The sequence below is a fragment of the Terrapene carolina genome, unplaced genomic scaffold (genome assembly GCF_002925995.2).
Source record: "Terrapene carolina triunguis isolate 2854851 unplaced genomic scaffold, T_m_triunguis-2.0 Scaffold88, whole genome shotgun sequence".
NCBI lineage: Eukaryota > Metazoa > Chordata > Testudines > Emydidae > Terrapene > Terrapene triunguis.
The window spans coordinates 2,833,230-2,850,073 of NW_020664439.1; the positions used below are offsets into that span (position 1 = coordinate 2,833,230).

At 49.2% G+C, this 16,844-nt stretch overlaps 1 protein-coding gene across 1 annotated transcript in view; it reads left to right on the top strand.

The window, feature by feature from the left end:
• MYO7B (myosin VIIB) overlaps positions 1–16,844 on the top strand; it is an 82,792-nt gene that overhangs the window by 53,572 nt on the left and 12,376 nt on the right. Inside the window, exons 28-39 of the mRNA XM_029911107.1 lie at positions 265–384; positions 1,068–1,241; positions 2,207–2,434; positions 2,919–3,086; positions 3,863–3,980; positions 4,072–4,198; positions 4,778–4,947; positions 5,654–5,838; positions 7,531–7,658; positions 8,262–8,419; positions 9,223–9,376; positions 13,240–13,395. Coding sequence (XP_029766967.1) covers positions 265–384; positions 1,068–1,241; positions 2,207–2,434; positions 2,919–3,086; positions 3,863–3,980; positions 4,072–4,198; positions 4,778–4,947; positions 5,654–5,838; positions 7,531–7,658; positions 8,262–8,419; positions 9,223–9,376; positions 13,240–13,395 — 1,886 coding nt within the window. The remainder of the gene's footprint in view (positions 1–264; positions 385–1,067; positions 1,242–2,206; positions 2,435–2,918; positions 3,087–3,862; positions 3,981–4,071; positions 4,199–4,777; positions 4,948–5,653; positions 5,839–7,530; positions 7,659–8,261; positions 8,420–9,222; positions 9,377–13,239; positions 13,396–16,844) is intronic.

Here is a 16,844-nt window from a genome sequence, read left to right on the forward strand (position 1 = left end):
GTGCAAAACTCCTTGAACTGCAGTGAATTGACAGGCTTGTGTGAGCTCTGCCGGAATTGAAGATTAATTTCTCCATAGAAATCTTAATGGACGATAAGTAGTATGATTAGAAAATACCAAGAAAACCAGTGCAATGCATTGGCAAGTTGGTTTGGGAACAGCTATTATAGGATCAGGCTGATCTGATTTACTGGCCCTTGTGAGTCCCCAGTTCTTTAGCAACATCTGAGTTTCCTAACTGTCTCTTATGTTTTGTACATCCAGTACCTGCTGAATTTCATCCGCAGTGGGCCCACAGGCTATGCGCCGTATTGTGCTGAACGGCTGAAGCGCACCTATACCAATGGAGCGCGGGCTGAACCTCCCAGCTGGCTGGAACTACAGGTAGTTTATCTCCCATCAACGGGTTCTCAGTTACATATCTGTGTGTTCATGTTGAATGGTATTTACTTGTCTTCACTGGCTGATCTTTCCAAGGCCAGGAACTGAAATACAGTAAACTTGCTCTGGCTATGCTGTTAGACATGCACAGTTGTAGTCACTCCTTGCCAGGTGGGCTAGCAAAATCAGGACTTTGTCATAATGCATCAAATCCATAAGATGGATGACCAGTTGTGTGCTGCTGCATGTGCTGTCCTTTTGATGAAGCTGCAAGAAGGGTGTGGAACTGGTTTTTATTCTCTTTTCCTTTGTATGGGGCCTGCAGACTGAGGCCAGGCCTACACTAAAAGGTTAGGTCAACCCAGCTACATCGCTCAGGGTTGTGAAAAGTCCTCAAATCCAAGAATTCGTCTGTCAAACTAGGTACCGCCTCTTGGGGAGATGGATTAACTACAGCAAGAGGAGACCTCTCCCATCGCTGTAATGAGCATCTACACTGATGCACTACAGCAGCATTTCTAATGAAGACGTAACCTCACTTAATGAGCTGAGATCTCGAATGTGATTGTGACCATGGTGTAAAGTTGATGCAGAGAAAGCTCTTAAATCTAAATGACTCCTCCATTCTCCTTGGGAAAGTGGGCTCTGCCTCTGATTCTTCTCATTCACTTAACTCTGGCTAACAGGCAACAAAGCAGAAGAAACCCATTGTATTTAATGTCACCTTGATGAATGGCCAAAGCATCACGGTCCCTGCAGATTCAGCCTCCATTGCCAAAGAGATCTGCCAGTTGGTAGCTGATAAAATGAAGCTGAAGGATACGTTTGGTTTTTCACTCTACATTGCTGTGTATGACAAGGTAAAGTATTGAAATCCATCCTGAAATCCTCAAACTCCTCCCCAGGAATGGCCTCTAATAACCCTCCAGAAGCTCCTCCCCAAGGAATGACCTCAAATAGTCCTCCACAAGCTCCACGCTGGGAATCCCCTCTAATAGCTGTCCCGCCTGGCTGAGGACTCCCTTACAGCACTGGTTCTACTCTCCTTGCTTTTTGTCCCTTCCAACTACTGACAGTTCCCCTCCATCTGTTGGTGGGCATGTGCGCTGCTCAGGCATTCTTGTTCTCCATTATAGAAATTCCCCTCTCACTGCTGTCAGTACTTCTCAGCCGTACACAGGGGAGAGTTCCATTTTCCACGCTCCAATGATGATGCATTTTGCCATCAGTGGCGCTTAACCCAAACCTTGGAACAGTTGCCTGTGGTCCCCGTGAGGCACAGCCCTTTAATTCACATGCTGTCATTCTGCACATCCTTTCCCACTATATAGTTACGCTAATGATGTACTGGTTTGGAACCAAGATCCCCAAGCAGCATGTGGTCTGGGTGCTCAGAGTTGGGCTCTAAACTAAATGGGCTGAACTCAGAAGTGACACCATTACGTAAAATATACCACCAATGCAAGTGCAGGTAAGTGGGTGTATGCTAAACTCTGAGGGGGCAGAGGTGCATGGCTGTAGCAGGAAAAGCAAATAGATGGGTGTATGATAAAGCAGTCCTACTCCTGGACCCCCATACCATCACCTTCCTGGTTGTTTTTCCAGACACCACCCTGCCCTTCCGTGCCCTGGTGTGTAAGTTACACCCACTTACCAGTGTGTAACTTGCCCAGTCCCATCCAGGACCTCTCTGAACTATCCCACCATATGAACTGATGTGTCTGGGACCTCTTTGTTGTTAGCAGACAGGGGCATTCTAGTCTACAGTCACTCACTAATTACAAATCAGGCCTTTCCCTGAAGCAGACTATCCCTCTGCTCTTAGGTCTGGTCACTGGGTAGCGGCCGGGATCATGTCATGGACGCCATCTCCCAGTGCGAGCAGCTGGTGAAGGAGCAGGGTGCCCATGAACGCAACACCCCATGGCGCCTCTACTTCCGGAAAGAGATCTTCACTCCCTGGCACAACTCGAAGGAAGATCCAGTCAGCACGGAGCTCATTTACCACCAGATCATTCGTGGGATCCGGTTTGGAGAATACCGCTGTGAGAAGGTGGGGTTCCTGACTACCCTTTGCGCAGGGGCAGTAGGACATAGGGGCTTCCAAAGGGGATAAGCAGAGGAGGGAAGGCTGATGGAGGTGTGTCCAACCACCCTCTCAATGGGCACTTTTCCGAATGACGGTGCTAGCAGCCCTGCCAGAGTACGACGTAAGGTAAGGTGCATCTGCTAGCTCACATTGGATGCCACACACACGTCCAGAGGAGCTGCTTGGGTTCTATTTTAATATTGACTTGATTGTCCTGCTTGGCACTGTGACCACATCCTAGGTCATCGCTCTTCCCACTGTATTGTTGCCTACGGCAGCCATGTTAAGAGCAGAAAAATGACTGTTGCTATATGGACTCCAGACTGTATAGTGTTGGATAATAATAATACCCAGCTCTTGTATAGTATGTCTCATTAGTGGATCTCAAAGGGTGGTAGGACTCAGCTATGACCTTCCAGGCTTCATTTAACCAGCTGAATTGTTGCAGGAGGAGGATTTGGTGGAGGTAGGAGCAAAATATTGCTACATTCAGTTTGGGGACTCCATCCACAATGAGCTGGTCCAGAAGCTGCTCCAGGACTTCATCCCAGCCAAGCTGCTGAAGTCAAAGCCCCAGGAGAAGTGGGTGAGCCTCATAACGTATGCACATGCCAAGGTATGGACCTCGCATAACACCGTGACTTGATCTTAAGCCTCCAAGACCCTGTGTTAAGCTCCAGCTTCTACTTCTTTAATTAATGAATTCCATTTATAACATGCCCATTGGTGTGAGGTGTCCCAGGGATCAGTGAGAGGAGCGCTGGCTGGTGCCTGGAGATTTGTCAGAGAGCAGCAAGAAGCATCTCCATGCATGTGCCCTGCCTGGTTCGTTAGGGAGGAGCAGGAAGAGGGGCCATGCGGTCTCCTCTGGGAGCAGAAAGAGGCAGTACAGTTTATTTCTGCAGCCACTCAGGGGGTTTTTAAAGGGTCATCACTGGCTGCTGCTGTGGTGATTGATTCGGGACAAACGCGGCATGGGATGGTTGGTGTTTATGCATATTACGCTCCCTGTTCTATTGGCGAGATGGGTTATACCGATTAATTGTATTAGTATTTCTATGGCACCCACTTTGTGTTAAACCCTTAACAGACAACTAAGGAGATGAGATCCCAGTCCAGGGGAACTTAGAATCCAAATAGCTGCCTGTGCCATTAGCCGTGTGTGAATGGGACAGCTCAGGTCCATGGAGACTGCCTGTGGCTTGACTTTTTGCAGGTGAAATTGGGCCCAATCTTGCAAAGTGCTGAACTCCCTAAGAAGTCCAGGGAGTTGAGGGCTCTCTGCACCTTGCACAGTTGGTCCTGCTCCTTGTGTGTCTTTGGATGTTGCACTTCGGTATGTGTACCGTGGATCTGCATACAAGAAGCCATGGCCTTGTTTTTGTATTGTAGGCCCCATACACACAGGACCGGCTTTCCCCTCAGAGCGTGAAGGAGCAGCTAGTGGATTTTGCCCGTTTTCAGTGGCCTTTGCTCTTTTCTAGGTTCTTTGAAGTCACCAGATTTTCAGGTAACACCACCAGTGAGTGGGCAAGGGGATGGGAGTGGGATAAAGAGAGGAGAAGGGCTGAATCTATAATGGGCTATTTCCACCTTTTCAGGGCCCAGTCTGCCCAAGAACCACTTCATAGTAGCCATTAACTGGAAAGGGATCTGCTTCCTAGATGAGTCAGAAAAGCGGCTCCTCGATCTGTCCTTTCCAGAAATCACTGGAATACACACCAACAGGTTAGTCACCTGGATTGGCAAGATCCAGAGAAAACAGCTGCCTCTCAGCCTAGACTCAGCCAAGGGCTCTCCATGGAGGATGGAGATTCTCTTCCCCTCGCTCCCCAAGAAAGGTGGTTGTTCTGGGTCTGGGTCAGCATCTATTCTTGGGACACGTCCAGAGAGTTTCTGAATGAATTAACTTCCTCAGTCAGTCCAAGGAAAGCTCATCTTTCCAGGTCAGGACTGAGGTGCATTAGTGTGAGGGAAACCTTACACTGAATTAATTCACTGCTCACTCCAGGAGACGGATGCTCCTCAGTGCCTAGAATGAGGTAACTTTGTGGAGACACATGGGGCAGCTGAACCAACTTGTGGTGCTCTCAAGAGAGAGCGCCAGAGTTTCACTCACCTACTTCCGAGAAGTCGAGTCAGGAGCTCCTAACTCCTGTTAGGGCTAATGAATGCTCAGGAAGTTCCTGCCCCTGTGTGGAGACTTTGTCTGCCTTGAGCTGCAGATAGAGGCCTGTGTATGGATGTAGGACAAAGGTGATACAAGGTTTGCAGATGTTCCAGTAACGAACCACTCTGGATCCGCAGGGCAGTGAAGTCTTTTGGGCAGAGCTGCACTCTCATCACGCTGCGGGCAGAGGAGTTTGTCCTGACATCTGTCCACAGCGTTGTCATCGCAGAGCTAGTGGTCCTGTTTCTGGAAGGACTGAAGAAGAGGTCCCAGTATGCAGTGGCCATGGAAGAGAGCAAGCAGCAAGGTTAGTCTGACAGCCCCTGTCTTGGGCAGGCAGAAGTCTTGTGAGAACCCCAGCACGCACTCAAAAGAGCTAAAAGAGAAGCAGGAAAGCTCAGGGAGACAGAAACTTTACTCCAGGAAGAGCCAGTAATGAACACCACAATGAGCCAGCATCTCAGGCACCATAGTTCAGGCCTCCCTGAAATCAGCAAATCAACCTTCCTTCCCCCTTCGCTGCTGTTGTTTGCTCCCTCTTGGACACTGCGTAGTCCAGGAACTCCACCTGCCTGGACAGGAAGTGAGAGCCTGGCTATCTGGGGGACATTCTTCATAAGAGCTCCACAAGGGATGGAGATGGCTGTGGAATACCATTGACTGAGGGGGCGAAGGGTTAGGACGCAAATGCCACATTCATTTAATTCTCATTCGTGAGCTCTTTTCCCTGCATCACTGCCAGTCCCAGGAACCCATTCTGCTCCCATCACAATCAATGTAAGTTTTGCTATTGTCCTCAGTGGGAGCAGGTGCAGGCTGCCAGAGGATGTGTCAGTGACTGCTCCAAAAAGTGCTATTGTATGATCAGCCATTGTTAAACAAATCACTTCCTATTGGTAACTGAGCCCAGGCCTTGCAAACTCATTTCACTTGTCTTCATGATTGAAATCCCCTGCATTTTCTTCTGACATTATAGAGCCTGAATAGAATACTGCAGTTCTCTTTGTTTCCAGGAGACCCTGCCATTCTGCCCTTCAAGAAGGGGGACTTGCTGATTCTGACCCAGGACAAAGGGCTGGAAGCAAATCGTGGTGACTGGTCCTATGCTCAAAATGAAAGGACTGCCAAGATGGGGATTGTGTCTTTAGAAGCAATCTATATTATCCCTTCCATTGCAAAACCATCTAGCCAAGTGCTGGTAAGGAGCATGTGATGGGGACACAGACAGTAATAGAATGGTCTCCAGGCCTTACAGACCCGGGGTTAAACGACATGACAGTACTGAACGCGACTGTTCATTGGAATGAGTGGTCCTCCCAACTTGGACCAGGTTGATGCCTTTCATAGGAGCAACAAACGAGTCAGAATTAAATGCAAAAACAAAGACAAAACAAACAAAACCCTTAGTCCAACAGTGAGGATGAGATTTCAGTTGCACAAAAGGAATAATATTCCAGATGATGGCACATACAGCAGCCATAACTCCATGCCCTCTGTGCTTTGTATGAATTTATACAGTTAATTGTAATGCATGGAAATGTGCGTACAGTTGAATTCCCAGACATTTGTGCTGAACGTTGGATTAACGCCACGATTTTGGATATTTTATTTCTGCCTTTTATAAAAAACCAAAACAAACCCCAAAGCCCCAGTGCATTTTTCAGAACTACATTATTTGTTGCAAATACAGTCACTGGATTTACTTAGCCGACGGGTCCCATCTTGCTGCAGGTTGGCTGATTGGAAATACAGGCCTACAAACGGATGGGAGTCGCTCCCATCTCGGAACGTTGTGTTAAAGGAACACACCTAACAGGCAGGCACCCAGCACAAGTTTCACCCTAATTGCCATCTTCCCAGTGATTAATTGTCTATTCCAGTTTTAGAGAGTTGCTATATTTTGTACTGTACAAGTGGATTAAATGGGACAGTTATGGGGCACACTTAACGCTAGGGCACCTCCTCCAGGCTGCTCTGGGGATTAGCTCCTTCCAGCACCCCCTTTTGCTGCTCGTACACGTGCCCTGCTGCCCCTTTCTCTGCAACTCAGGGTGCTCTCTCTTCATGGCTTGCTCTTTGTGGCTTGGCCCTCCACCTAGGTTAATATGGGCCTCCCCTTCCAGGATAGCAGACTCCTATCGGACAACTGTCCCAGGCGGGCTTTGTTCCACTGCCCAGTCTGTGCCACTTCCCCAGTGACTGGTAGGGGAACCCAGGGACCCTATGTCTGGCGACTGTGGTCTGCTTTTTCCAAGATCCTGTTGCTATGTCCCTGGACTCCTGCCTACATCTTCCGGCTTCCCCCTCTCTGGATTTACCAACCCAAACTTCCTCCTCTCAGGAAGTAACTGTAGACTACTTAATTCCATAGTCCCAAACAGACCTCCCTTCTCCGAAGCAGGAAGGGAGTAAGTGCAGACTATTTCCACTGAAGCCCCTTTCTGCTCCCCATTTCATGGCTTTATACCAGTCCCACCTGTTCCTTCTCAGCTGGGTTCCATCATCAATCAACCTTTCAATCCCTGGCTCCTCACCAGATGCAGCCTAGCAGGTTAATTAACCTAATTTAACCTGCTCTGGCTTGTGCAGGGGAGGACTCCTCATCCAAGGGACCTACTGAAAAAGATGAATCAGACAAAAAGGAGGTGGGTTTCTAATGAGTGCTGTGCTGGCATTAGTCAAGACTGACTCCAGTGCTCGCTGTCTGTGTTTGTGTCTGCATAAGAATGTAACTCAGCTGCTTTCTTGAGCCTCTGCAGATTCCTAACACTATTGCAGCAGAGAATAATTGGGCGTGGTGTACAATGCCATCTGTGGGTATCCAATGACAATAACGTCAAACGGTTTGCGCAGAGCCCTGTAATAGTGCGAAGTCTCTGTGTATTTCCAGAGCTTGCTGATGATGTCACCCGATCAGAGGAGGTTGGCATCACTGAATTCCCGCACAGAGGAGGCAGAGGAAGAGGAAGTGAAAATGAAGCCCTACACGCTTGAGGAGTTTTCCTATGAGCACTTCAGGTAAAGCTCTCTGTACCTGGTGAGACTGCTCCATGCAGGACTCTGGAAAAAGGGTTCATGTCTGGCTGAATGAAACAAACCCTTTAACCCTACCATGGAGGTAGCAATGATTCCATGGCGGAACACACCTCTGAGCTACGTTTCCGCTTACTTACTTGTAATGAAGCTGACAGTGGAGTGACTCCCACTGGGTGGAGATTCTGACCCAGGAACTCCTAGTTTCTCCTATCTGCAGGGTTGCAAAGGCCAGACTAGGATGGTCTGAACTATAACTCTCTTCCTTCCACATAGCACTATTCTTAGCTCCAGGATTTGCCATGTTATTAACACAGAACTGGGACATGCAGTCTCCTCTCGGGTCCCAGCAGAGGGAGGAAAAATAGTTTTTCAAACCTCTGATGTCTTCTGTGCTTTCCTTCTGCTGATATCAACAAGGATGTGTGGTCACAGTGCATTCTCAGGCCCTGGCAGTCCCATGTACCGTACTAGCTCACCTCTCTGGCATAGAACATGGTCACAGATTAGTCTTCACAGTGCTGGCTTCCTGTTTAATGTTACTACTGATCTAACAGGTCAGAGTGAACTATTTCTCTTTCCATTCAGGGTTCCTGAAAAGGAGTCCATCAGCAAAGCTGTCCTCCACAAATCCCGCGGGCGCAGCCAACTGTGGGCACTCTCCAAGGAACCCCTGAAGCAGCCCTTACTGAAGAAGGTGTGTGCAGATCCAGAACTTCGGGACCTTGCTTGCCAGGCTTTCATTGATATCCTTTCATCTTCCCCCTCAGCTGGGCAGAGCTGTGTTACTGGTGGGGCAATGGAAAACCTGCCAGCAGTGATCCATGTCTGTCTCACTTCCTTTAGTCTCATATCCCAGCCATTGTAAATGGAGGGTAGCTATATAGAGCACATGGGGTTAAGAGAGCCTCATCTTTCCCGAAAATGGAAAAACTGTTCAACTCTGCTCAAGGGCTCAACAGCCCCACTGTGGCCCACCATGCAGGGTACATCCCAAGGGTCAATCCAGCTAAGAGGATCTTGAGGGAGCTGCTGCTAGAATGCACATACAATATGTCAGCAATTAAGTCATTCCACTTAGAAAGAGTGCGGCTTCCTGCATGATTCCAGAGCTTCTGAACTGTTGGGTGTCCTCCTTCGAGGGTCAGGCAGCTAAAGCCATGGGAGTCATGCGGCTGAGATGGCTGTGCTTGTGGAGAAGGTACAAGGAACAGCACAGGGTTCCTCTCACCAACACACACCAGGAGTCTCCCAAGAACCCCTGTGGAATAATCCCAGGAGAGGCATTCTGGTACAGAGGGTGACAAATCCATACAGTTATTAATGGTGACTGTAAAAGCAGGCACAGCTCCTAGCTTGCTGGTGGCTATGCTGGGAAGAGAAGGGCTAGGTTCCAGTGGGCAGCACAGCCAGGGGATATGACTGAGTCTCATGTATCTATAGCTTGACTGGCAATGAAGCAACGCCCAGCACCATGACCAGGATTTGCCCCAAGTCTCTGCTGATTATGTGTCCTTCCCATGAGGACAGTCCTTAACTGTGCCTTCACCCATCATGAAGTTCATGGGAGACTACCCCTCGAAACAGGCACGGTCCTCAGTGGAGCTCACTGACCAGATATTCGTGGCAGCCATCCAGGAGGAGGTGCTGCAGGATGAGATCTATTGTCAGATCATGAAACAGCTGACCGAGAACAGCAACAGGTACCAGGCCCGTGTGCATCTGGCCCCATCCTCCAGTACATGAAGGGTGACTCCAATCCAAGATCTGGGGAGCTTCTGTGCTGTAGTGAGCTGGAATTCCTGCAGCAGCTGTAGTGGGAGGGAATATCTGCAGGACCGGCAGCTGCAGCACCCTATAAGAAGGGTGTGATGGACACCCTCCCCTCTCAGCACTATGTGCTGGTGGGGAGCAAGTGTGACTGTGGAGGCCACATCCCTTCCTGAGATTCTAGTACTGCAGCTTTACTCCCTAGGGGACTGTGGCTGTCTGTGCAGGGGAGTGAGGGGAGAGCCTTTCCCCCTCAGTGCTGGCTATATAGCTGTGAATGGAGATATAGTCCTAGAGGTGTGTGTGCCTTTATAACCGTTATATTAGGGGATAGGTTGTCCCGCTCTGCCTTCCCATCCAGCCCCCCACCAAGTTTAGCTTCTCTGCTGTAACGGTCATGTTAGCACACGGTTGTCACTAGATCTTCTGTTGGCTTCCCCTCATTCTGATTGTTATGTATTACTTTACAGCGCCTTGCAGAATAGATGGATTGCACCAGGGTCCCTGCCCAAAGAGCTTGCAGTGGAGTCTCAGACAGGACTCGGGGCAACAAGACAACAGAGTGGGGCAAGGTGGGAAGGATGGGTCACAGCAGTAAGGTTATGTCATGCTGACTCACTTCACGGAGTCAGGACAGAAATGGGTCCTTAAGGAGTGAGGGGATTTGAATGAGGAGAGGTCTCCTGGCCCAGGGAGGACATTCCATGTGCAGGGAGCTGCAGGAAACAAGGTATGGAGATGTCTGTGCAACAAAGCAGCAAGAGATGCACTGAGTCTGGCATTGTTAGCAGAGCAGGGTGGGCAGAGGCAATACACCTGGGGCCAGACTGTCAAGAGAGCTCAGCTTCCATTTAGGCATCAGAGTTAGTGGCTAGTGTTTTCCAAAGAGATCAACAAGGTGAGCTGCTGGGGCCGGAGCAGGTTTGAGAACAAGGCCCCATGAGATGTGAAAGCAGCCCCCAAGCAACTTCCTGTCCCAGAGAAACTGGCTCAGGAGGCTGTTGTGTAAAACAAATCAACAAGATTAATACATGTGAGAGCAGCACGTTCTGTTACATCATTACTATTGTTTCCTCTAGTAGCAATCATCGATAATGGGTCAGAATCACACTCCAGTGTGATAAGTGGAATGTACGAACATAGGCAAGAATAACCATTTCAGAACAAACATATACACAGAATGTACTTGAGATGGTTTGCTGTCTTGGGGCAGGAATTTGCTTACACCTCATTGTCATGTAAATAGCTTGTAAATCTAAACTGTTTCTAGGTTAACATTTGGCCTCACAGTTGTAGATGCTGGTGACATTCCATGGATCACAGCCAGTACCACAGTGTTATTGTGATTTCTAGAACTGCAGGCTATCAAGGCAACACATTACACCTACCATCATAGACCCTGCACCATGGCAGTCCAGCCAGGCGGGGTGGGCACAACTCCCTTCAGAGCTCATTAGTGCCACTTTGAACACTGCTCATAAGGATTTAAGGATTACACAAGGCAGGAGTTCTAGGTTCTTTTCTTGACTGCATCTGGCTTGCTGTGTGACACTGAGCAAGTCTCTGAATCAAGCTGTGCCTCAGTTTCCCCATCTTTAAAATTGTAGTTAGTTACCTATTTCTCAAGGGTGTTGTATGGCTCAATCTCAGAAAGAATTGCTATAGAAGTGCAAAGTATTATTATTATTTCACCAACAGAGTTTGCCAGCCTGCAGTGTTGCATCAGTGTGCCAATCAGAATTGAATCTTCCATCTGGGCATGTGCTCTACCATGATGGTGCTGCAAGTGGAATGGTGGTGTACTTTGCATATAAATAGCTGTATAATGGTGTAGGAGTGTGTGGCTGTCCCTCCCCATCAATCTCAGAAGAAGGCCACACCCCCTCGCTCTCAGGTCCCTCTCTAGGCAAGGATTACTGGGGCATTAGCCGTCTCTAAGCCCCTGGCCCTCTAGGCAGGGCCAAGTGGCAGGTAGTCCAGGGCCCTGGCTGCAGGCAGAACACAGCACCACACAGCCCAGGGGCTCAGGCAGACATCAGACAAACGCAGGCCTCTTGACCTAAGGTGGGGAGGCTGCCCCCCAAGGGTGGGGTTGCAGGGGATAGGGGAACCCTGGCCCACCCTACTCCACCAGGTCCCAGCCCAGGGCCCTAACAGTGGCAGAGGGGATCCTACCACAACACGCTGACCAGTACTTAGGCAACACCACAACCAGAGTACAGTCTGGTGTCCCTGAGCTACTTCCTACACTCCCCTCGTGCTGTACCTGTGTCTTGGGGTTGTCCTCAGTCTCCCTGGGATACACTGCTAAGGCAGTCCCAGCAACTCCTCAGTGTCCCTGGCATCAGGTAGCTGTGGCAGCTCCTCCGCGTCCTAGGTGCTGTCAAGGTCTCTGTTGGGCTCAAGCCCCAGCAGCAGGCGAGAGGCATCCATCTCCTCCAGTGGCTCCAGCCCAACTGAGCTAGAGGGTCCACCCTTTATACTTCCTGTCCCGCCCCTCTGCTTCTGGTGGGATAGTTGTGGGTGTCCTGGCTCCATCCATGAGGGAATGGGCGGCGGTCCCTCCTTGGCAATCTCAAAGGCCACGCTCTCTCACTACAAATGGTATTAATACAGGATTTCTAATTATGATACTAGTGCAGTTTCTCCTTCATTCCACCACTTTAGCCCTAGCTATTATCCACTGTGTCACTGTGGTAAAAATAAGCAATCCCTGGAACAGCAAGGGAAACAAATGTTGTTCCTTCCAGACTGATGCACTATGGACCAAATTCTGCCCTCATTTACATGGGTGTAAATTCAGAAACACTCATCACTGAAGATCCTCCAGATTTATACTGGTGTAGCTGCGATCAAAATCTGGACCTCACAAAAGTGACTGTGTAAAAGGGTCAAATCGACTTCCTTCACTGACCAAACTGGCTCATGACTCTTAGCAGTTCAGAGCCATCACCGTGACTGGAACTGGAATCTGTTCTGTTTCTGGCCTCATCAACAGAGTTCCAGCTGCAGAACCATTATTACTGGTGATGCTGTACAAGCCAGAAGACCCCAGAGTGACTAACAGTTTGCAGGGCTGGAGGTTAGATATACAGTGCGTGAATTGAGCAAATTTGGTTGAGAGTCACTGGGAAATGATAATCATGGAACCCACCATGCCGTTGATACTGTCCCTTTTCAGAGTAGAATTGTATGTTCAGAAAAATCAACTGCAAGGCAAGTGCCTGCAGAGGTGCTGGAACAATCTGTACAGTGGGGGTGCTGAGGGCCATTGAACCAAACTGTAAACCCTGTATATGATAGAAACCACTTCAAGCCAGGGGGTGCTGCAGCACCCCTAGTTCCAGCACCTATGCGTGCTTGTGTTATGGGCAATGGGGCGCAGTTGGCGGAAGATGAATGCAAACAATGTGCTACAAAAAATATTTAACACAATCCAAATAAATGTGAGTTGGTAGCACTCCATGGACATGCGCACCCAATTGCTTTGCAGGAGAAAGCCCCAGGGATTCAGCTGCCACGGTAGTCTTGAAGCTGGAGCTTATTCTTATTCATGAGATTTGCAACTGTCATGAATAATTCATTAGCCTGGATTTAGCATGATCTTCTCTGCCATTGTACAGTACTAGCCTGCTGGGTTCTGCATGCAGGCTCTGGTGATTGGCTCCTCTCACTGGGAGTGACACAGTGCTCTATTGTGGGGCCATATTTCTACACCGGGCTTCTCTTCTCTGTAGCTATTGCATGGTTTGAGGAGGATCATTCAGGCACTAGCTCTGGTGTTTTGTGTTTGCAGGTACAGTGTGAACAGTGGCTGGCAGTTACTCTGGCTCTGCACTGGCCTGTTCCCTCCCAGTAAATCACTGCTGAAACATGCCCAGAAGTTCATTGAGACTCGTCAGAAAGAGACCCTGGCTCTGGACTGCAGCCGGAGAATTCAGAGGATAATGAGGTAAAGAATTGCCAACCACAAGAGTTCAAAAGTCATGAGTCAGGCTCCCAAACGTCCTGAGATGGGGTTAAAAATCATAAGAGGGGTTTTTTTTTTTAAATGACAGTTTTGGGTGTTTTCTTTTGCCTTCTGAATTCGGAGCCATTAGGGAGCACTCCGGTCACATTCACAACAATGAGGGCTAGACACTTTTAAATGGAAGCTGAGATTCTCACAGAATCACATAACTCCAGGAGCTGGGGCTTTATGAAAAACACCAAATATTGAGAGACTTGTGATTAAAATTGCAAGAGTGGACAACACTGAGATTCCCTTTTAGGATTCCCCGGATCATACAGAAATCACCAGGTTTCTCTTTCCCCTTCAGCTGCAAATGAGGGTGTGTTTTGATTCTGTGGTATCCAGACAGTAAACTCAGTGTATGCCCCCCTCCTCATTTGCAGGTAAAATGTTGGGTTAAATTCACTATGCTGAGACTCCAGTGAAGCTGATGAAGTCACACACTGTGTAAATATGGCTCTGTGAACCAGAACCATGCTGAGAAGAGTAGCAACATCTGAGTGGGGCCCCACGCAGCATACATCCTGCTCAATAGAGATGCCAGTTGCACCAGTATCTTTCACCCTGCCGCTGCCTGGTCATCTACACCAATGCAATTCTCATTCTCACTGGGTTGCGTTACAGTTACACCCATTCTGCACTGGTCTGAGTGACATGGGGGCAGAGCAATGGGGTATCAGGCTCATAATACCTCTGGTGTACGGAGGGGGCAGGGTGCTTAGGTGTACAGCAGGTACAGAAAGCCTGCTCTGCAGCCAAAAGCTGATGCATTGTGAGGGGGAAGCAGGGCTATGATCATGCCCTGCTTCACCCTGACATGCACCCTTTTCTAGCAGGAGCATTGTTGTCAGCATTGGTCTGCTTCCCTTATCGTCCCAGAGCATTAGCAACCCCCTGGGGACTGCTGGGTGTGCATGCTTCTCTCCTCTGCATCTCAGCCCCTCAGAAAAACCACAGGAGCTGAGAGCACAACAAGCGGGAGGGACTGAAATCCTCTTTTGGTTGGTGTCATGAATGTGACTAGGGCTGTCACAGAAACTGAAGTGGCTGGTGGGATCACGTGAGCTGAGGGGGAAGGTCTCACTGGTTTCCTCCAGAGCTGTTCTGAGTTACCTGACCTGTCACTGCAGCGAGCTGGTGCTGTGGCATCAGGGTCAATCAGATCTGTGGCTTGACACGTCTGTATTCCATGCCATATGAACGTATGTAAGTTTAATTGTCATACTGTCTGGAGTGGCTCATGACTGTGAGTGCCTGCCTGAGGGCCGACTGTCTAAAGCAGGTCAGACACCCCAATCTGATGTGATGTTCTATAATTAGATTACACCAAGCCAGTAACAAATGTGAACTCCTAGGTCACTATAACAGTCTTACCAAGGAGTCACAAACAGGCCCCTGAGACTCTTCAGTCTATCTTGCCACCCAGACAAATTTGATTTAGTGAAAAATGGTCACTTACACCAAAAAAAAAAAAAAAAAAAAAATCACACCACATTCAGTTTGTTTCCAGTCCCAAGAGACCAGTCACTGACCTCAGATCAACTGGCACCTAGATCCTACACCAAAGAGAACGCCTGTAGCCAATCCTGTAATAAACTAGCTAAAGGGTTATTAACTAGGAAAAAGAAATGAGTTATTTACAGGTTAAAGCAAGCAAACATATACATACCAATGAGTTACTGTCTAAATCCTAAGCGGGCCAGAGTTGTACTAACCTGTCAATTCAAAGCATCTTTCAGGGCGGACCCAAGACGCAGCCCTTGGGGAGCTCTGGCTTCAGTTTAGAGTCTCTGGCCCTGTCAGTATTCAAACAGCCAAAAAGATGGAAAATTTTCTCGTGACTTTATTTCCTTCATTCAGCTCCCAAGTCCACAGGATAAGCTTCCCTGCACGTAGCATTTCCCAGGTGTGATAGGGCCATTAACCAACCCTTTGTAGTGCATGCTCCTGGATGGCCCATCTGATTTTGACAGTCCTTCTAGCTGGGCAGCAGGGAGAAAGGGGTTCACAAGCTCAGAGCAAATCTTTTCAAAGTTATAATGCATTTCCCTATACTACAGAATACTGACATTGCAAGTGAGATTAACGCATGCTGCAACTTACAAGCATTTCATAAAGTCTGAACACTAACTACATTCTTATAAGACTAATACCTATTTTGAGCAAAACTAACATATAGGTGAACGAGGCTGGTCTCCAGCTATGAGTTTGTTAGTTGTTAGTGAACGGCTGCAGCCTGGGCAAGAGCTGGCGCCTGGCCTGCCAGTGTCAGACAGCTTCCCCCTTTCCAGGCTAGTGTGAGCTCCTCACACTCTCCAGCCCCAGTTCATCCTGACCCTGGTTGTTACAGCTATTTCTTCCAAAGAGACTTTCTTCCTGGCCGTTTCTCCCTGCAGATCTTCCAGCTCGTCTTCCCCCCCGTCTCTAGGAGTGGGCCCCGTGTCTAGTCCCTTCCCCCTGCCTTCCCCGGCCCAGACTCGGTTGGAATGCTAACGTGGCTGCTTTGCCCGCTCTCAGTGGGTGGCATTGTACAATTAGGGGAAACGTCACTGCAAAGTGGATTTGCCTTTAAATTTCCTGACCAACACCAGGGCGGGAAAGCTATTCATTGCCTTGTCTTCTGAGGGGACTGAAAGTCTCCTGCCTCCCCCCAGAGTGTGCCATCCTTCCACTGGGCACTGCTCAGCTAGACGGAGTTTCTTTAGCTGGGAAAGGCAGCTTTTTATTAAATGAAGACAGCCTCCATTAAGTTGCCCAGAGAGTGGGAGGGGGGTACCAGAACGTGTATGTTTCAGAGCCTGTTTCTTCTCCTGCTCGGTCAGTGCTGATTCTTCTCCCACCAGCCCATGGGGAAGGTGAGCTTCCTAAGACTCCCCTAAACTCTGGGGAAGGAGAGCCAAGCTGGGCTTCTGGGACTATCTCTGGTCCTCCAGGGCAGCATCTTCTTGCCATGGCTCCTGGGTGGGGAAAACCAGGGCCGGCGTCCCAGCAGGTGCTCGGGGTACCTTTCCTCCCCACCTAGGGTTACCATACGTCCAGGTTTTCCCAAACATTGCCTCTTGTTCGATCCTCCACACTCGGTCCTGACGGATTTTTCAAATAAGAGGTAATATCCAGGTGTTTTGGGGAGCAGACCTGGTCAATCCTGATAGGTCCCTCCCCTTCATCCGCAACTGAGTGTCCCTTGCAGCTGCCAGATCCCATCCACCCAGGCTCCAGCTCTCAGCAGGGAGGTGCTAACTGATGGCTGGTGCTGCGTCCCTGGGTCTGCACCAGCTGCCCTGCCACCATGACAGACGGCGACGCTGCCCCGCTGCCCTGCCACCTTGAGAGAGGCCCCAGATACCCCCTCCCAGTACTCACACACATCCCCTCCAGCACCTCCCCAG